This window comes from Armigeres subalbatus, chromosome 2, assembly GCF_024139115.2.
Source record: "Armigeres subalbatus isolate Guangzhou_Male chromosome 2, GZ_Asu_2, whole genome shotgun sequence".
Classification (NCBI taxonomy): Eukaryota; Metazoa; Arthropoda; class Insecta; order Diptera; family Culicidae; genus Armigeres; species Armigeres subalbatus.
In genome coordinates, this window is record NC_085140.1 from 115041392 (window position 1) to 115063455 (window position 22064).

A 22064-nucleotide genomic window follows, 5' to 3' on the forward strand; every position below is an offset into this window, starting at 1 on the left:
CTCGGTTCTGTTCGGATAGTCAGGTTTTATTCCTGTTTATCGATTACTTATTGTTATTCACTAACCGATATGGCTTTAAACATTTTAGCACTATATGAAAATTTCTGTTTAATTTAATAGTTTAAAAATGACGGCACGGAATAGGCTATAAAGAGGTTATTATGAATTTCAAGGTCAAATACAATTCCATCTATTTGTAAAAAAAATCCTAAAAATAGTATTTTTTGCAATTATAGTACAACATCCGCCATTACGCATTTTTGAATCAGGTACCCTCAGTGATCATCAAAGGTAGCCCCAAGGATACATGTACTCCACAGGTTGAGAACCTCTGACCTAGAATATCTACAGCAATATCGACCACATCACATTTCCCATCTTTGATATAATTTTTGGGACATTTTTGCTTATAAAAAAATGCGATCATGAATCTGAATTAAGTTTCGGAAAATTTATGAGTTGACAATTATTTCGGGTATGTAAACGTGTAAATTTGTCTGAGAAATGCCGGAGATATTGCAAAGTCAAATCCGGGTTTTTTAGCACTCCAGGAAGGTTAATAAATATGGAAATGCTAGTAGAACGCTAAGTTAAAAATCAGATCAAGTTACAGTTGGAATGTAGAGCCGTTGAAGAAGAAGAAGAATCATGTTTGATTGATTATTTGATTACATTTGTTTTTCAAGGCAATCTTTCCTAAACATCTAATTTTTTTGATATCATGGTGTGTGCACAATCAACTTTCATAATCAAATATAAGTACGAGGATTTCAAAAATAAAGATTCTGGAAATATACTCCATTCGCCGTAGTTTGATAGCTGTGACATATCACATTTCTTCTCATAATTATGAAGAGAGTGATTACTTCTTCACAGTACGCATTTTTTTATGAATAAGAAATTCAAGTACAATTATCAGAGTTTCACTGCTACGATGCAGTGATCAAATTGTCTTCATTGGCTACTACACAACTACGATACTCAGCAAGAGATAAATCTTTTCTTCAACCGCATGTTTCTCGGAACTAATAATCCTTTGGCACTATGCTTCCCAAAGAATGCAGATTTCTCTTCTTCTTAATTGGCATCACTGGGACATTGCCGCCTCGCAGCTTAGTGTTCATTAATCACTTTCACAGTTATTAACTGCAAGTTTCAAAGTTAAGTACTATTTCCGCATTCACTTGATAGGGTTTGGGTCACCGTGAACTTTTATATCGTTAATTTGTTTATATTTTTCGGTAAATATAAACCGAAAAATAACAACAAATTAACGATATATATATTTCCGCATTCGTGTATCATGAGGCTAGCACGATGATACTTTAATGCCCAGGGAAGTCGAGCGAATTTCCAAACCTAAAATTGCCTAGACTGGCACCGGGAATCGAACCCAGCCACCCTCAGCATGGTAATTATCCATATTCGAATTATACTTAACGACATTACGCCAAGCGAATTTATGGAAAGTTGCCTATCACCGTGAAGATCGATCAGTGAAGTGGACAAAGTAAAGTCACCCTTTCAGGACGGATGTATCACATATGCCCAGCGTTTTAGATTGGATGTATAAAATCACAGAAGAGAGATAGTTCCCTAATTTCTTCAACAAAACTGTTCACCAGGATGTTGGCTTTGCAGGAAAAATATCGGGGGTCAAATTTGTTTGAACCCTGAAGAGCCAGATATCCGAAACCTTGGGAAGAGTTCGCTTCTGAGAGCATGGAAATGGATCTGACATGTTTGAATCCTAAATCACATTGTTTGATAGTTCTGAATACTCAACAAGCCAAGTTGAGCCATCCTGAACATTATGCCTGTGATTAATTTTCCGGAATACGAGATGCTCAAGGTACTTCAAAACGTTCTGGAGTTCAGCCCACGATACCTACCGGATCAACCAAGGTTTTTGCAATGTCCTCATCGCCGGTATACACCCAATCTGGTTCAATGAGCATATACGCATCATGTAAATCCAATTTTCTAGAATGCTCATGTACTGCTCATGTGCATGCTCAATGTACTCCAAAATGTCCTGGAGTTCAGTTCAGTCAGATCAATCAAGGCTTATGCAATGCCCTCATCGTCGGTATAGACCCAATCTGGTTCAATAAGCTTATACGCATCATGCAAATCCTATTTTGAATACGAGATCCTCCAAAACGTTCTGGAGTTCGGCCCACGGCATCTACCGTACCAACCAAGGTTTTTGCAATTTCCTCATCACCAGTATACAACCAATCTAATTCAATAGGCATCAACGCATCATGCAAACCCAATTACGGGATCTTCAAGGTACTCCAAAATATTTTGAGTTTAGTTCATAGTCCATAGATCAATCAAGACTTTCGCAATATCATCATCCTCGGTATTTACCAAATCTGATGTAATAAGCATATGATCCTTATTTCCATTAACATTTCCATCTCATACAATATCCAAGGTTTTCTAAAATGATCTTGAGTCAAGATGCACAATGATGCGATTTGTTCTGCGTTCACGTCTCACATAGGAGTAAATGAGGTAAATTCCTGGCCATAATTATTTGGTGCTTTCATTGATGTTATTTACACTTGTATGAAGTTTAACTAATGTTACAATTTGATTCTGATCATTTTTGGCGACATTTGATTTTTAGTTTGATTAAGGGTATATGGTATGTATTTTAAATTGGCGATCTATCTAAAAAAAACACCAAACATCAACAGTTATAAGTATAACTGGTTGGATAACATATTTTATCATTAGTATATCATTATCCGTCATAATACATAATGAAATTATGGATTTCTTGGCGATTCCTATGTGCTACAAACAAAGAACACTGAAAATCTAACTTTTTATTCAAAGTAGTATAACTCTGGAGTTCGGACGAGTTCGGATAAGCTCTTGGCAGCAATAGAAGCGTGGAAAAGCTATCTTTCATTCTGTTCTGTTTTCAGAATTCTATTCTATTTTATTCACAACTAAAACTTAATTTTAAAATTTGAGAAAAATTATTAGCGTGTCTGAACGAGTGTTTAAAATATGCTTAGAGTGCATAAACAACTCAAATAAACTTACATATTAGTTCATCATATGAACTAACATACCCCAAACTAGAAAGTCTATATTGAAAAGTCCATCAAAATAGTAAATAACGCTGCGAATAACTCATTTTAAGAGCATATTGGAATGAAGAAAAACGCTATTAATTTTATTTTAAAAAAATACAGACTTTCATCGACTATCTTTCAATGTAGACATACTTGTTTCGTCCTGAAAACCCCGCATGGTTATTCTACAAACTATATATTATCGAATGGAACTATATTTGTTTGGGTTTATTCAATTTCATAAATGTGGTTTATGGCCAGGTATTGACTATAGATACTCCTTAGTACGTCTGTAGTAGCTTGTATGAATAATAATTGAAGTCATATCAACTAAATGGACCTACTGCGATATCATATCATACACCATTCGATTCATAGATCATATGTTCCGAGTTGGAAAAAGGGTCTATACAGTCGACCTTCTATGAATCGCTAATGAAAGAACCATTGACTCAAGCATACAACGAGCTGTGTCATAGAAGTTCCTTGGAAAATTATTCGAAAGAACCATCAGAGTAACCAAGAAAATATTTTTAGAATGGCATCATTTGCTTCCACGAGTCGATATCGAGTTGTAGAACATCGAACCATGGAGACCGTATTGTAGCTTATGAAAATAGTAAATGAAATCGTGTTGGCTCAATGAACCTGCTGTAATGTATTGCGCTAAACTGCTCATGATTTCACAGTTGACGTAACAGCCATTGCACTTTAGCATATGTTTCGAATAATTTGGGGACAAACATCTCAAATTTAAAACATTTCAACCCTTAAACACTTCAATGAGGTTTGGATCCAACAACGTATCGATATAGCAGCGGTTAAATTGCCCTAGTAAAGGCGCAATAAGTCAAATTTGCTGAAATTTTGAATGGTTAATACGTCAACTATGAAATCATGGGCAGTAAACGGATACATCGTTGGCTGATCGGGTAGATCGCATCTTTTGAATTCCAGGACGTTTTTGGGGACCCTGAAATAGGTTAGATTGATTCAAAACTCGGTAATTTATTGTCTTATGGGCACATAGATTTTTTTGTCTTTATTTGCGAGACGTTCAGCCCTAGGGTGGCTCGTCTCGGATCACATGGATATTTTTGGACATATTCTCAGTTTTGGACATTTTGTTTCTAGAGATATTTTCTGATGCATCAACATCTTTTTAGCTCTTTCTATACCAGAATGGAGTGGAAAAACCCAAATCTGTACGTTAAAGCTAAGCTAAAGCTAAGCTAAAGCTAAGCTAAAGCTAAGCTAAAGCTAAGCTAAAGCTAAGCTAAAGCTAAGCTAAAGCTAAGCTAAAGCTAAGCTAAAGCTAAGCTAAAGCTAAGCTAAAGCTAAGCTAAAGCTAAGCTAAAGCTAAAAGCTAAAGCTAAGCTAAGCTAAAGCTAAGCTAAAAGCTAAGCTAAAAGCTAAGCTAAAGCTAGCTAAAGCTAAGCTAAAAGCTAAGCTAAAGCTAAGCTAAAGCTAAGCTAAAAGCTAAGCTAAAAGCTAAGCTAAAGCTAGCTAAAGCCAAGCTAAGCTAAGCTAGGAGCTAAAGCAAAGCTAAGCTGAGCTGGGAGCTGAGGCTGGGAGCTGAGCTGAGGCTGAGGTGAGGCTGAGGTGGGGTGGGAACAGGGTGGTGGTGAACAGGGCTGGGAGCTGGAACAGGGGTGAGGAACAGGGTGGGAGTGGAGCTGGTGGGGCTGGAGCTGGGGGAACAGGAACAGGGCTGAACAGGAACAGTGGGGAGGCTGAGGTGGGAACAGGAACAGGGGGAACTGGGGTGGGTGGGAGCTGGAACAGTGGGGTGGAACAGGGGAACAGGAACAGGGTGGAGTGGGGAGTGGGCTGGGGTGGGGTGGAACAGACAGGGGGAACAGGGGTGGGGTGGGGAACAGGGTGGGGCTGGTGGGATGGGAACAGGGGCTGGAACAGGAACAGGTGGGAACAGGGTGGGGTGAACAGGTGGGAACAGGTGGGTGGGAACAGGGCTGAACAGGGCTGGAACAGGGGAACAGGGGTGGAACAGAACAGGGGTGGTGGAGCTGGAACAGGGCTGGTGGGGCTGAACAGGCTGGCTGGGCTGGGTGGGAACAGGCTGGGGTGGAACAGGTGGGGTGAACAGGGGTGGGGCTGGTGGAACAGACTGGGTGGGGTGGTGGGAACAGGGGTGGCTGAGGCTGGTGGGAGTGAGGGGGCTGGGAACAGGTGGGAGTGGAGGCTGAGGTGGGGCTGAGTGGGGCTGGGCTGGGAACAGGTGGGGTGGGGTGGGAGTGGGAGCTGGGCTGGTGGGAACAGGGAACTGAGAACAGGGGTGGGTGGGAACAGGGGTGGGGTGGAGGAACTGGGAGCAGACAGGAACTGGGGTGGGAGCTGGGGCTGGGGTGCAGGTGGAACAGGAACAGGAACAGGTGGGGTGAGGTGGGAACTGGGAGTGGGGTGGGGTGGAACTGGGGCTGGGGAACAGGAACAGGAACAGGTGGTGGAACAGGTGGGTGGAACAGAACAGGGAGTGGTGGTGGGAACAGAGTGGGGCTGGGAACAGGGCTGGGAGTGGGGAACAGAACAGGTGGGGCTGGGAGTGGGAACAGGGTGGGAACAGTGGGGGTGGGGTGGGAACAGGTGGGTGGTGGAACAGGGGAACAGGGCTGGTGGGCTGGGAACAGGTGGGGCTGGGTGGGAGTGGGGAACAGGCTGAACAGGGGGCTGGGGTGGGGAACAGGCTGGGAACAGGGAACAGGGGCTGAACAGGGTGGGAACAGGTGGGGCTGGTGGGGTGAGAACTGGTGGGAGCTGGAACAGGTGGGCTGGGGTGAACAGGGCTGGGTGGGCTGGGCAGAACTGGGCTGGTGGGCTGAGGTGGGCTGGGAACAGGTGAGGAACAGTGGGGTGAGGTGGGGAGCTGGGGTGGGGTGAACAGGGGACTGGGAACAGGGAGTGAGGTGGGGTGGAACAGAACAGGTGGAGACAGGGCTGGTGGGAGCTGGAACAGGGGCAGAACAGGAACAGCTGGTGGAACAGGGAACAGGTGGGATGGGTGGAACTGGTGGGGCTGGGAACAGGTGGGAACAGGTGGAACAGGTGAACAGGGTGGGAACAGGGAGCTGGGGCTGGAACAGAACAGGGTGGGAACAGGTGGAACAGGGCTGGTGGGGGAGCTGGGGAACAGACTGGGAACAGGAACAGGGGTGGGGAACTGGAACAGGGGTGGGGTGGGAACAGTGGAACAGGAACAGAACAGTGGGAACAGGTGGGGTGGAACAGTGGGCTGGGGTGAACAGGAGCTGGGGTGGAACAGAACAGGTGGAGGTGGGGCTGAACAGGAACAGGTGGGGCTGGTGGGGAACAGTGGGGTGGAACAGCTAAAGCTAAGCTAAGCTAAGCTAAAAGCTTGCTAAGCTAAGCTAAGCTAGCTAACTAAGCTAAAAGCTAGCTAAAGCTAAGCTAAGCTAAACTAGCTAAAGCTAAGCTAGCTAAAGCTAAAGCTAGCTAAGCTAGGCTAAAGCAAAGCTGAAGCAAAGCTAAAGCTAAAGCTTTTCCGACACCTTCCAGGGGGCTCATTTAAATGGGATGAATCCTTGTATTTGTTAAGTTCTGTTTATCGAAAATAATAGAATCTAATTGAAATGGTATTCATGTATATAAAAGTACGCTTCAGTAAAGCCCCATATGCAATGCAGTGGAACGTCAACGGAAACAACAGGATTTGATAGTTAGTCCATATATTTAATGTCAAATCTTTATCTATCCGTCGTCGTTTCGCTGAATTGCGTTTGGGACTTAACAGTGGATTATTCTGAAGGGAACGCTAGACAATCGCCCGTTGAATGAGAGTGTTCCATCTCATTAAAAAATAAAAATAAATGGTTCAATTTCTCAAAAGATTCACATCACTACAACGTAGATGCTAATTTAAACAGCGATAATTCAAAAACCAAAGTCACATGAGGTAGCAATAGTTTCCAAAATCAATAATAACCATATTAATGTGCTACAAACTTTTGTCCTTCTCAGAAATCTGCGAATCAGTTTGTTTAAATAGCATACGACGCTAAAATTGCGTTCTTGATCGACACATCACTCCAAAGCGCAATTTCACCGTCATATGCTTTTTCAACACGTGCAATACCCAGCAGGAAATATCGTTTCTAAGACTGTAATTACAAAATATTTAATTGAAATCAAGTTAATAAAATGGTGATAAAGATAGTATCAACGAGTCTTATTTATAAGTAGCAACGAAACTCCTTCAATTAGCTCAAATCATGATTAAACCCAATTCAGGAAAAAATGATAATATTTTGGTATAAGATCGAATCAAAAAGCATCGCTCACTAACGGAACGTGCTGAAATTCAGCTTGATTATTCAAGGTAAGCTAATTTATGAAAATTCCATTCCGTCCTTGATATTCAAGCCGCCACACGCAATTCCGACGCCGAAGCGTATTATTTTCCACAACAGAGTCTCCCAAAAAAAAAAAAACATCAGCTAGCACCATAGAATGAATACAATTACCATAAAAACAAATTCATTGCATATTCATTGTTTCCACTCTAATTTCTTTCCCATGTCTCATTTTCACACAATTCCAGACGCAGAGATACAAGAATGGTACAAAGGTTTCCTGAAAGACTGCCCCAGTGGCCACTTATCGGTGGAGGAATTCAAGAAAATTTACGGCAACTTCTTCCCGTACGGAGATGCGAGCAAGGTAAGCAAGCGAACCGACCCGAGAAATCCTTTTTTCCTTCAGCTCTGTGGCGATGAGCTTTTATCCTTACTGTCTGTGTGGGGGCTCCGATCCGATCTCACCTTTGCTGTACGTCGCCTCGCGGTGAATGTGCGCTCGCAGAGTTATGCACCATTAATCCCCGTCACAATCTATTTCGGATTTTGACTGGATTCCAATTCAGGGAGTTGGAATTCTTTTGGGCCGAGATGGGAACAAATGGTGGATTAGAAAGGATGATTACCCCCAAAGGCAGGGCTAATCATGCGCTTGAAGATACTCAGTTCAGATTGAGCACGATATTTTGACAGGGGTATACGATATTGGGCAACGTTTTCAGCTGATTTTTTTTATTTTGCTGAATTTACATTTTATAAGACCCTAAAACTCTTTGACCTAAACCTCATAATAGAACTAGAAGAACTTATTTTAGTTAAATGATTCCAGATTTTGTTTTTCACACAAACTTTTTACATTATTATGATTTTAAAACAAACGCAATAAGTTTTCCTAATTTGATAGTTTTAGCAGATACATGTATATTTGTGGATTTCATGTCTTCAAAGTATTCAGTGTCGCGTCAAGAACGTAACACTGAAGATCGTCAAGTTACAATCAAGTAATACAAATAAATCGAATAGCACTAACCCGTTTTCTAGATCCTATACCCTGACATCACCAGTCCTCAATCCTCATTTTTCCTCCTTTCACCCGATCTCAACAATCATGACCGTGCCACATGTTGCGTTAAAAGCAATTCAACTTCTCAAGCTCGGCGCTGTTTTAATGTTTTCTGAATTTTTTACAAGCCACACCAGACAGCGGAAAACTTTACCGAACTCGTGTTATCTTGTGTTATCTTTCCAACTGAAACGGTACACACTTTCGACGGGTTGAATCATCTTAAATCGCGCCGAAAGTTGCAAAATCATTAAACTTTTACAGCATTGGTTGTGCTTTCTCGGTCGCATGTTCATTTTCATCCGGAAGGATAATCACCCCACGAGCCGTGCGATCCTTTATGGCATCGAGAAGAGATTTAGATTGTACTTGATTAACATTCAGGAGGCTTTTCCAAGGTACCTACTATCTGCAACTGGGGCCAAGGGCTCGGTGGATCGGTTTGAATTGGGTTGTTTTTCTTAGGATTGGCGTGGGATTCCTTGATGATGGGAAAACAAAACGTGTTTTGATCCTGGCGAGTGAGCAACGAACAGCAGAGCCAGACAACAAAGGCTGTTGGGCCTGATGAAGATAAAGCTTATCTCTGCTACCACAACAACCATCGTGTCGGTGGGAAAATTCAGGTGGATTGAAAATTTATTACCGAGATTAATGGGAACCGTTGTGAGGTAATCAAACGGATTTAACTCGTTCACACTTGAAGTCTCATCGCAATTGGCGAGAAGTATATTCTAGATTTGCCCAAGGACAACATATAACTCTAGAATATTATCCATTGGTAATTCTCATAAGACCATAATTTTGATATTGTTTATTGCGATGTCGTATTTTAAACGAATTTTGAAAATTGATTCTTTCTAAACTCTAAAACTTGGAAGCACTTCAGATAAATATGGCAGTTTGCCGAGAATACCCACTTTGATTTATTTGGTCATTCTTGACTGTTTTTCACAATTCTCTGCTTGGCTTAAAAATTTTCAGAGGATGTACACGTGACTTCTAATGCTAACAATTGCATTCTAAACTACATCCTTTTTTATTTTTAATAGCTTTATTTAAGTGATTTTTTGAAGTCGATTAAGTTTAACACCATCTTCTTTTTTTGCCTTTCTCGTATACAAAGTATACGTAAAGGCTATATGTTCTTAAAAGTATATATTCATTTGCTGTTGCTTTAACTCCGCTTCAACAGCACTGTGGATGCAATCAAGCATCAGTTCGGTTTGAAATAGTATAATAATTATATTGTATATTATTATGGCAAATTAATTGACTAAATACGAGTTATTCCTTCTGAAGAACCCCTAACCAAACGGATCACTCTGTGAAACTTATGCTGATCAAGATGAATACAGTAGTAGGTGCTCCAACCTGCCAAGTTTGTGGAAGAGAAGACGGCAGGGGTGCAAAGTTCATTTTCAGTGCAAAATGAAAACAAACCGGCTGGCTCTCCCATACTAAAATCCAAGATGGCTGAATCGTGAATTTGGCAGATTGGAACACCTAGTGGTGTATTCATCTTGCTGCTGATTGTGATTAGGATTAATATTACCATTGGGTTTGATCTGACATCCATTTATTCTTCTTTTACTAGGCGTCTAGTCAACTAGTTATTTGAGCCTGATTAGCACATTGCCATACTAAAATTAAATGTTGGCAATGTCGAACCCCGAACTCGACTACCAGCTTCCTAAACGATTTGCAGCTATACACGTGCAATCGGACGATTTTATTTCCCTTCCGTTGATTTGATTGCGTTTACGAGGGCCATCGATTTTCGGGTGCCATTTGGGATAAATCATTGGAAGGGGAGGAAAAAAAAATCAAACCTACGAGTTCGCATCTGGTCGATGACCGACTGTTGCTGGTCATCATCGTGGTCAAGTGCGTAATTGATGCCAATCCGACCGAATATCCTCGAGCGACGGCGTTGGTGATGATGGCGGCAATTTGTCTGATTGGGATTGAGCGGTTGGGTGTGTTCGCATGGAATTAGGCAATTATTGGAAAAGTTGTTCGGATTTTTTTTTGTGTAACATCATGGCTTCATATGGATATAGACTTGCATGAGGTTGTCAATTCAATCTATCAGTGGCAGTAAGTAAACCAATGAATGTGGTTAATCAATTTGAAAACAGTTGCAATAATATCGCCTACCACAACAAATAATGCACTATTCTTTTTTATACATGAGTCACACCTCTGATAATTTTGTCCACTTTGCTCCCGTGCATTCTTGAAGGGCTGAGATTTACAAGATTTTTTCACGGATAATAAAAAACGTCCCATTTTACGAGTACCTAACTCGGGGAACGAATTTTCTCGAACATTTTCCTGTGATATGAAAGTGAGCATCATCATTACCTGGACTGGAAAGCAATATAAAAGTGGTACATGAATTATTAATATCAATTTGAAGATCTTTTTAAATGACCTGCATCTTTTTGCAAAAAATTAGTAAAAACATGGCATAATTCCGCATATTTCTGACAACAATCTTTAGTCACATCACTTATGACAGGATGGACACAATTGAGTGACAGAATATTGTAAATTTAAATTATTAACCGTTGTTTTTGGATTAAATACACTCATGTGGACATGTTCCACATGCACATACACTGATTGGCTCTGCCGTTCTGCGATATGTGTGAATGTGAACATGTAATGTGTTAACAAAAAATAGTTTGCCGTACGACATTTCACTCTAGCGCCTTCTGGTGACATTGTCATACGAAACATTATCTCGTGTAACATGCTCACAAGATGGTGGTAGAGGAGTTAGCGATGATTTTTTTAGTAAATTGTTCAAGCTGTTACGTCTGTTTGTCTGTGGTAATTATCAACTCTTCCAAAACCAGCAATTTGTGCTCCCGCTGGTGCAGATTTGGTATACCAGCACCCAGATTGGTCCCAGTTTTGCTTTGGAAAGTATCTAATTAGTTCCCCAAAATAAAATTTTCACATCACTTGGAAAAAATATTTTATTTGGGTATACCCCGTTAAGCATAAGTACGTTAGGCATAAGGACGTTAGGCATAAAATGACCCAAAGAACAGCCTATGATATGAAGAAGGCAGAATTATGCCAAACGTCCATTATGCCAAACGTCCATTATGCCTAACGTACTTATGCCTAACGTCCTTATGCCTAACGTCGCGGACCCATTTTATTTTGGGATACGTGGATCATTTAACTGATGAACATAAATATTCATCATATTTTTATAGTGATCTCTATGAAAATGACGATTTACCTTATAGGCGTAGCCAGGATTTCAAACATGGAGGGCCAACTTTTTTAGATCTTATCAGTCATAGTTTTGGCGATATTTACAAAACTGTGGCACATATTAAAATAATTTCATATTCTGAATCTACTAGGGTGGGTGTACCAATCGTCGCCATTGACTAACTCAGAACACAACAGACTCTTCGGTTATCACATGATCGACTAACTACTGTGAATCTACGTTTTTCAGCTAAACTAACAACCGGTAATACATTGCTTTACATTTATTCGATCCTGATTAGAGCGTGTGCGCAGTGTTCTGTGTAATAAAATTTCGTGTAAATTTATGGATGTTAAGTGCAACCTAGTTTTACTATTGGTAGAGGAAATATGGTAAATATACGCTCTCAATTTAATGGTGACATTTTTTTGATGTGGTAATATTGTTCTGTGCAGCCCTATTCTTTAAGATAGTCAATGTCTCAGACTGATGATGATACGGAGAAAATATTTTATGTGCCCAAAGAAAGACGCATTGAGCACATAAACGCTGAAATCGCGTCAGAAAAGACAAAAATAAGACTGTATTTCAAGCTCTATCTGGTAAAAAAGCGAATATCTTCGTCGACTTCCCCTCTTTTAAATAAAAGTGACAAGCAGAGGATTTGTTTGCAGTTTATCACCTCAGAATGCAAGTTCGCATTGTTTTCTATCGTGCTGAGGTGGTGTACCACAAAGAAATCCACTGCTTGTCACTTTTATTAAAAAGAGGGGAAATCGACGAAGAGAATCCTCTCTTGCGACATTCGCCCTTAATCCAGATAGAGCTTGATTTTTTAAATTTTTAATATTAAATCTTGAGGTGAACTAGCCATGGGCTAAAAACCTCATTAATAGATAAAATATATAAAGATTAAAAAATATAAAGTTTTTGACTGAATTTTTTCCTTTATTTAATGGCTGGTGGCGCATTTTACCTAACCGGCGATTGTGAATGTGAGCGGGGTGCCGACATAGCAACTCCTGTCAAGATGTGCGACCAGGAGTTTCGTCACAACAGCGAGGCAAGCGGCTGCACAGATCGCTCGACAAACACCTGCACGGTGTCTTTGTCCGAAAAGGCTTATTTTCAAAAAATCAGTGTCTCTAAAACACCCACTACATGAAAGTATAGGTTTTCCTCTTTCACGTAGGTGCATTTTTAAAATGTTCTATCGGGGTCATTTTTCCATACATTTTTGGAGGGATTAAATCGGCTAACATTTGAGATTGTTCTTTAAATTTTTCTTTAAAATTTCGGAAGAATTTATCACGGAAATTGGTAAGAATTTTTTTTGAGAGGATAGAAGAATAACGGGTGCAATTTTTTTGTTTTTTTAACTCGGTACTAGGGTGGTTGGTATTGGCCATTTTTGACGAATACCGGTATTCGGTATTTGGTGGAGTCAATACCGGTAAAACCGGTGAAAAACCGGTATTTGTGAAAATTCCAGAAATAAAAAACCTGGGCAAAGTAAAATATAAGTAGACATAATGTACGGAGCAATTCATCTCCCAGTCCGGGTCGGATTTTTGTTGACAATGTTGTCAGCTGCTGAGAATGCCCTCTCTGGTCAGTCGAAGTAAAACGAATGGTTCCAAGAGCGTCAAAAATCAGTCTCAAGTACTTGCCCTTAGTCCCTTTGGATTTACATTTACATTTATTTATTTAGGCCAACAGGTAAAATTATACCCCAATGACTTCAGAACTACACTATATATAAATCTAATATAAAATACGTTTAAAACTAAATTTATTTGATTCCCTAGATACGTTAAAATCGAGCACAAAATAACATGTATTAAACAAGTGGCACATACTGCGCAACGGTTTATGTAACCCATAGCATAGTTCTTGTAGTGGGAATACTAAAAAATGAGTGCATACGAAGGTTGCTACAACGGGCGTTTATGTTCAATCTTGTAATAAATCGCCGATAAAACAGACTTTTACCACTTTCGCCTCGCTTCAAGCAGATCCAGATCAATCAGCTTACATCGACTAGGATAACTGGGTGGATTGAGCGGGTCTATTCACCTGAGACGATATAGTGCGAAGCAGATGAATTTCCTTTGTAGAGCTGCAATTCGTTGAATTTCACTCTGGTGATATGGGGACGGACGGCAGACGAATATTCCAAAATAGGGCGAACAATGGAAAAATATGGTGCCTTTAAACAGTATACGTCGTTGAACTGCTTCCTAATACGGCACAAGAATCCTAGCTGCGATGAAGCTTTTGACATTTGAAGACGTTCGATGACATTCGATTAATGCGACATCATTCGGCAAAGGTTTCCAGTTGTCACATGCACATCGTTCATGTAAAGCAGGAATAAGAATGGACCGAGATGGGTGCCTTGAGGAACGCCGGACCCAACTAAAACGGTGAAAAAACGAGGCGTCCGATGTTAACAGACATGCTGCGGCCGGTTAGATACGAGCGAAGTCAAACAAGCATGTTAGTTAGTCATGTCTAGTTTGTCAAACTTGGCAACTGCAATTTCATGATTCGTTTTATCAAACGCCGCTGATAAATCCGTGTAGATGGTGTCAACCTGATGACCTATTTCAATTTCGTGTGTCAAATACGAGGAAATATTGGAAATATAAAAAGGACCAATATTCCACCCATGGAAAAAAATCAAGCATTGTATCTGTTCCATTATTAATAACATGCTCCTATATCAATAACGTTTGCTAAACAGGCTATTTAGGCTCAATTTGTGTCGTGTTTTGTTGTTATCCGGCGTACTTTTCCAAAACATCGGAATGAGTTCTTTAATGATCATTATGCACGATAACATGGAATCTGATTGTTCTCTGCAGCAACATTATTTATTGGTAGGAATGATCGTGTGGAGTAAATTAGATTGCACAATTCTGGTACAGATATATCATATTAAAGCCCATAGCTTGTGAGCCGATAATGAAATTAGCATTAGCATTGAGCAATTCGCACAAATCTCTATTGGTACAAGCCTGGACTATAGAGAGTAGCATCACTTTCAGCCGTTATATAGATATTGATTTAACACTGTCTGGAAGAAAAGCACTTTCCAATAGTCCAGATCTGTTCTGGCCACGTCCTTGCGAATGCTGAAGAAGGAGGAGGATGGTTAGTTTTACACATACTTATGAAAGATGCAGAGAACTCTACGACCTCTCATAGGTACCACGAGAGGTTTTGGAATTGTTAGTGTGAGGAGAGTGGAATGAATGATTTTGATTACTTAGGTTGATATCCTTATGGTCTTTTTAACGGATAAAATAACAAAATCTACAGCAAAAAAATTTACTGTGACATCAAATTGAACACTATTTCTGCTGTCGATGAGATCAAATTAAAAATTCATTATGATATTGGTTTTTGAAAACGAAATAAGAAGGCAGCTCAATTTAGTTCATATATTTTAGAAATCAACAGCAAACTGATATCAAAATAAGTAATCAATCACGGAGACCAAAATTTGAAAACAAATAATGATTTAAATTTGATGTCGATATCAAAATATGTTCTCTATTTGCCCTCATTATGTTGTCAGACTTTGCTCGGGTATCCATTCTTAATTTACATGTTTCGGAAGCTCAGATATCTTCAGTCAATAACGGTGCTTGCCACGTACTTACAGTTATATAGGAAGGGAAGAATTATAAGTCAGACTTTAGTTGCAACTAGGGACCGGGATCACCTCTGCATCTCCACAATTGTCTTCAGAAGTTTCGGATGATCGCGCGATCGCATTACTCTCCAACCACATGAAGCAAAACGCCAAACCCGTATTTCGTGAATGTTCTGCGTTCTTTACGAAACATGTTCAATAGCGAATGAGTTTATTTACTCACCGACCGCACAAATCAGAACCATACACTTAGGAACGTCTTCTCGGCTAAAGAGAGATCTTCCTCTTAACGGATCGACCCATACTGTTGCATATCTTACCCGATCAATAATGCATAACAAAATTATAACAAAGGAAGTTATTTATTTCCGAAAAATATTGAAACAAAATGTGTAATAAATTTTGCTGGTTAGTTGTTAAAATAACAAAATCTATATCAAAAATACCTCTAGCCGTAACACAATTAAAACAGAGGTTGATACCTTCATATCAACATTATAACAAACGTGGATACACATTTTCTGTACAAAAATCTACTTTCAAGGTAATTGCCTACATTACGGATAGAAACTGGTACGCTACCACGACGGATTTCCATCCATAATATAGGCAATTAACTTTGTTCCAGCTATGTATTAATATCGAGGAGGTTCAAGTTATACTGAAGGTGATTACCTCCAATATTCTTTCCAATGTCTTCAAAAAATGTAGGCAATTATTTTGTGAAAATATTCATAACTAGTGTTGTTATAATTTTGATATGAAATAAAACTGACCGAAGACACATTTTTATCGAAATATCTAATTATAACACACGTTGTTATAAATAACAACAATTGATATAATTGAGTTTTAAGTTTGTTATACATTCCTGATCGGGTACACTCCCTAATGAAATCTTCTATATCTTTATCCACGCTCTGCCAAATTACAAACATCTGAGCTGCCTTTTTCATGCGAATGATACCAATACGGCTTCAACGCAATAACTCTGAATTACATTTTCGACTACCACGCGGAACTGTTACTATCTCGAAATAAATTATCCAGTTCCTATACGAACGAACAATTGTCCTTACTTTAGCATCCGAGCCATTTTCTGATACCTTATGTCCCTGTTTGTTACAGTAAAAATCCACTCTTTTTTAAGGTGATCTGTGCTTCCGCAGTTGATCAAATACATTGAAATCGTTCATAATTAACCCATCAATAGTATCACTGCCTATCAGAGATCTAGAAAACTAGAATAATAGAGATTGAGCTTGAGCTTGATTGACCACCCGTCATTGCTACTCCATTATGATCAGATCAGCAAAGAACTAACAGATGTTTTGCGCCTACTACGTCAGAATACAAGTCAAAGTGAAGGGGAAGAAATGATAATGCAATCACTCGCCCACTGCAAGCCTGCAATACCTCTGCACTTGTTACGAGTTCATGCGGAATTTTATTGGAACTTTTGGGATAAGTTCGATGAGCAGGGGTTCATTTTGAATAACGCGTTTGCCAATGCGATTGGAATGTAAGGAGTGGATGTTAGAATTGGATGCTGAAGCAAGCTTTCGTTCATTTCAAACTCTAACAGTTACTGCTAGCATTAGTGAAGTTATAGGTTTAGGATAAAAGAAAGAAACGGTATGAAAGTCAATTTCTGGTTCTAGCGATTGCTATAAATTGAGAAATATAGAGAAAGATACACAGTAGAGGAATGGAACGAGTCTGGGATCGAACTCACGACCTCCTGCGTAGCCGGCAGAAGCGGAGCCACATGACTACCAAGCCCGTTCCAGCCCTCAACCTTCGTTAAGATAATTCTTAGGAAAGTACATGAAATTCTTAAAGACAATCTCGTATAAACGTACATCCGTATGGGGGCTGGGGGTAATATGGACACAGGAATATGTTATTTTCTCATGGAAAACTTTGTAATATTGGGTCCAGTCGAGTCAAGTACGATACACCGAAGACGGCCTTATAGTTGAGATCGAAATACGTACCTGGTAAATATTATAACGTGTTGGAATTAAATAGAATTGTACTAAACTCGTCTAATGACAAGTGATGCTTGACAGCATATATGCGGGATAACTAAGCACAATTACAACATGCGCCGTCCCAAACTACTCTTTGTACCATCTTCCACCCTACACATAACCTCCCATACACACGGTCAAGTATGTATGACAAACATTGGCTTTGCCCCCAGGAAATTAGATAAGTTGACGCTATGTTTGATCGTGTGTAGACTCGTTTGACAAGCTGAGTTGATCAACTATGTTCTTAACAGCTCTACACACAGTCAAATTTTGTACCAACTTGTCTATATATTTAGCTGAAGGCGGAGTCAATGTTTGACAAGCATTCTTCACCGTGTAATACGATAGATGTAAAAGCTGCCCACAGTGGCACACCTCAACAGAACTAAAAATTCAATTAATACAATTTGTCTCTTCCATTACAGTTTGCAGAGCATGTGTTCCGAACATTCGACGCCAACGGAGATGGCACTATCGACTTCCGGGAGTTCCTGTGCGCCCTCAGCGTCACCTCCCGAGGCAAGCTAGAACAGAAGCTCAAGTGGGCGTTCTCGATGTACGACCTGGATGGTAATGGGTACATTTCCCGGCAGGAGATGCTCGAAATCGTCACCGTGAGTTGATTTTGTGTTTGTCAAACAAGGGGAATGATGTGACTTGTCCTTTTGTGGGGTCTTATGAATTTTTGATTGTTTCGTTCCGTGTGTAGGCAATCTACAAGATGGTCGGCTCGGTGATGAAGATGCCGGAAGATGAAAGCACACCGGAGAAGCGAACGGACAAAATCTTCCGCCAGATGGACCGCAACAAGGACGGCAAACTGAGCCTGGAGGAGTTCATCGAGGGCGCGAAAAGTGATCCGTCGATCGTGCGGCTGTTGCAATGTGATCCGCAGGCGCAGTGAGCAATTCCAAAACTTACACAACCTCCACCATCATCAACATCAACAACACAACCACCACCATCACAACAGACACAACAAACACTACAACAGCAGGCTCCTGTTCGGTGTCGGCGCCGGGGCAGCTGTCGCTGGCGCCGGCTTCGAACCGCTGTTGCGACCTCTTCTACCACTACATCTACTACTAAAACAACAGCAGAAACAGCATATACTTGTAACGCTAGTAATGCAAGTGACGAGGAATATGAAGAGGAAACGGGAGAAGAGAATGAAGAAGAGTACGATTGGCTAATAGTTGATAAGTCGGAAGAGAGCTCGAGACGCCGCCGCCGCGTTAGCAAACTGAGACAAACTTTGCAACACGCTAATAGTAACTCTGATAACAAGAAACCTAATAATTATAAAATTTTACTATTATATAACAATATTTATTACAAATCACAGTTTATAATTTACAAATTGAGAAAAATGATAAAAAATGTTAAAAAATAATACAAATAAGTATCTCAAAAGTTTAAACACAAACAAGTATAAACTATAGTAAACAAAACAAAAAAGAAAAACTTTAAAATAAGCATAAATCGTTGAACCAGCTTCAGATTTTTTTAGATATACAAAACATGAGCGCGAGTTTATATGTAAATATTTTTTAAATTGATATTTCTTTTCATCGCTTTCTAGTGTTCCTGCCCCATTTCCCCAATTGCTATGAATTTATTTCCACGACATACCTTCTCTTATGCGTCCTTAGTTGTAACGTGTTATCCAGATTCAAAAGAAAACGTGTTATTAGGCGCATCGTAATCGGTTTGAATTTCTTTATGAGTTTGTAAAAATCCTTCGAAACACTGAAAACAAACTATCGCTTCCCGAGGAAATTAGATCGATCCACACACACACACATATTGTAACTATAAGGCTCTAGCTGCTGTTGGTTATTTGTTTCGATGCTCTTTCGATCCTTTCCCTAGCCTATAGTAACTTTCGAATCGGATTTGCTACCGTGGATTTAAACTAAACTGTGAGAATTCCTTACCCCTTTAACAAAGACACAAAAGAAAGAATGAGATTTATTATACGAAAATTAGAACTGTAGTGAACATCTCTCTATCTTTCTTTTAATGGAATGTTATGAATTGTGTGATACTACCACTTCCAGTTAGGAAAACTGAAGCTATCTATTAGAGCTACCAAATTCCTCTCGCTCACATCTACATATGCATAGGAAAACATATAAATTGAACGGATAAAACAATTGAGCTGAAAATTTCCCTTTGGTAACACCCAAGCAGTGATTTGATATTTTCAAATCACGTGTCTTAAGATTGACGAAAAGCTACTTAATAACATCTTTCATTATCTTTCTATTTATTTATTGGAAAACGATGCGTTGATTTTCTGTGCGATAAATCAACCGTCATTACGCCAAATAGTGCCATCTCTGCTTTAAAACAAACCATGATTAGGAAGTTTTTCGTCTGCCATTCCCAATAAACGAGTGTTGCTTTCAGGGATGATTTTCCTCAATTTATGTCCAACACTTTTCTGGATTGCTATCGATCGAAGACAACATAATGGAGATGAATGGCTACCTCTCTCGCCCAGACGCATACTAATGTGGAAGAAAGTATTAGACATTTTTGTTGAAATGCTCTGTACTTCACATGTCTAATCCGGCAATCTTCATTGAGAATGCGAAAAAAATCAAAGCAAACGTGGAACGAACTCACCAGAACTGTTCCATCATTGGTCGGCAGGTGGCACCACGTCATCTCGCATACATGGTGGCCATTCTTCTTCTGAATATGTTCTCTTCGGCAGATTGCAAACACCCACACGAAATACCCAAGAACAGATCAGGCCTAAACTGTGCACCGCTGCCGGCCTTCGGCCGGACCGGTTGCCCAATACTGTAAGAATTTTTCTCTGCTTCCGCGAAGTCACAGTCTGCAGTCTCTGCCCAAAGCACGATCGGTCACAACAAGCAACAACGTTCGATGGAAAGGAAAATGTCAACATACGTACCCATGTGAGCGTGTGAAACAGATGTGAAAATGTCGATAATCTTTGACTAGGAAGAGATTGGATCAATTCTTCGTATTTGAAACACTTTAACTGAAAATAGTCCCAAATGTAAAAGATTGAAACAAACATGTCGACGTCAACAAAAAACGATAACGTTAGGCATAAAAAAGTCCAGTTTATAGATAAGATTCAAAATTATGATCCATAAGTCGAATTGTACCATGTGAATGTGCTAAAAATTTGATTCTGAAACAGTTTTCATGAAACATATGCTGGATGATAGTTTCCAAAAAGTAACACAATCTTCAATGCTAACAAAATAGTGATTCATTTCTTTTATTCAGTTTATTTTTAGGATTGAGAGAACCCCTCGAAGTATTTGACGATTCTTCATATTTATTCAAGTATACGAGCTACTCTCATTTATTTATTACGTTATTACACACTATTATGCTTTATAATTGTAAGTCGTTTCGGACGGTATCATCTGATTGCAACGGTTTATTTCTATCCCAGTTCCATCATCACAAGAAATTTTCTTCTTGCAGTCTTACACTTCGAGAAACATTCGTTCTACATTTACCAGTTTTCTAACCTTTTTGTGATCGCAAACACGCATACGAACATGAACATACTATCTCAAAGAATGCATTAGTTAGTAAACTCAGTGAAAACAAATTTTAGTTATGTTTTGATTTCCCCTTTTTTAATATTTTAATTGTTAAAAGTCACTTCCTCATGAATTGAAGTGGTAGATGAGAAAGGGAATGAGGAAGAGACACTTACACAAATACTTTCAAGCATACACACATACACATACTGACAGTCTCACATTTACATTTAGTTTTACGCTAAGAGTTGAAGAGAAGTTTGTACAGCCTTTTGAATAAAATTGATAATATTTTTTTCCATTTTATTTATTACATTGTTCTGTTATAATTATTTGAAAGAAATTTTATTCCTGGTTTAGAATTTTTCATTAAACTCATAGTTTTAAAAATGCTCAATTTGCAGAATATGTATAAGACAATTGCTGACATTGGAAAATCTGCTTTTTTAAATTTGTTGCTTCAATATTTTGTGTCTGAATACATTTTTAACTAATTGATAGGACTACTTTGCTAAAACTTTAGTTGTAAAAAGTCAGGGGGAGAAGTGAGATATTCCACTTCTTATTTCTCACTCTTATTTCTCAGTTGTAACAAGTGAGTGCGAAGTGAGATGTGAAAAATAAGAGGTGAAACTTGAGAAGTGAGATGTCTTCCTTATCACTTCTCATTTATAATTGCTCACTTCTGACTATAAATAGTGAGAAGTGCGAAGTGAGAGGGGAGAAATAAGTTTTGCTTCTCACTTCTCATAAAGATGTCCCTTTTCTCACTTCTCCCATTTTATCGTTTTATTTCTTCTCTTTTCTCACTTGTTACTTCTCAATTATCACTTCTAATCTTGCTTCTAATCCACTCCACACTGAGTGAAATGAGAAGTTTAAAGTAGTGGTGGGAAATTTATGTGAGATGTGAGTAGTGAGACGTTTTCACTTCTCACATCCTACTTCTTACTTCGCACTTCTCACTTTTCTTTCTCAGTGAAAAGTAATAAATAAAAAGCGAAAAGTGAGAAGAAAGATGCCTCCGTTCTTATTTGTCACTTCTCTTTTCTTAATTTTCACATCCTATTTATCATTAATCACTTCACACTTTTAAATTTCAAAACA

General features: G+C 39.4%; 1 protein-coding gene across 4 annotated transcripts in view; it reads left to right on the plus strand.

The window, feature by feature from the left end:
- LOC134210699 (neurocalcin homolog) overlaps positions 1–21270 on the plus strand; it is a 493920-nt gene extending 472650 nt beyond the window's left edge. For all 4 annotated transcript variants that reach the window (XM_062686925.1, XM_062686923.1, XM_062686924.1 and 1 more), the window contains exons 3-5: positions 7672–7790; positions 17847–18035; positions 18131–21270. In XM_062686925.1, the coding sequence (XP_062542909.1) occupies positions 7672–7790; positions 17847–18035; positions 18131–18325 (503 nt within the window). In that variant the 3' untranslated portion in view covers positions 18326–21270. The remainder of the gene's footprint in view (positions 1–7671; positions 7791–17846; positions 18036–18130) is intronic.
- Positions 21271–22064: the final 794 nt, after the last annotated feature.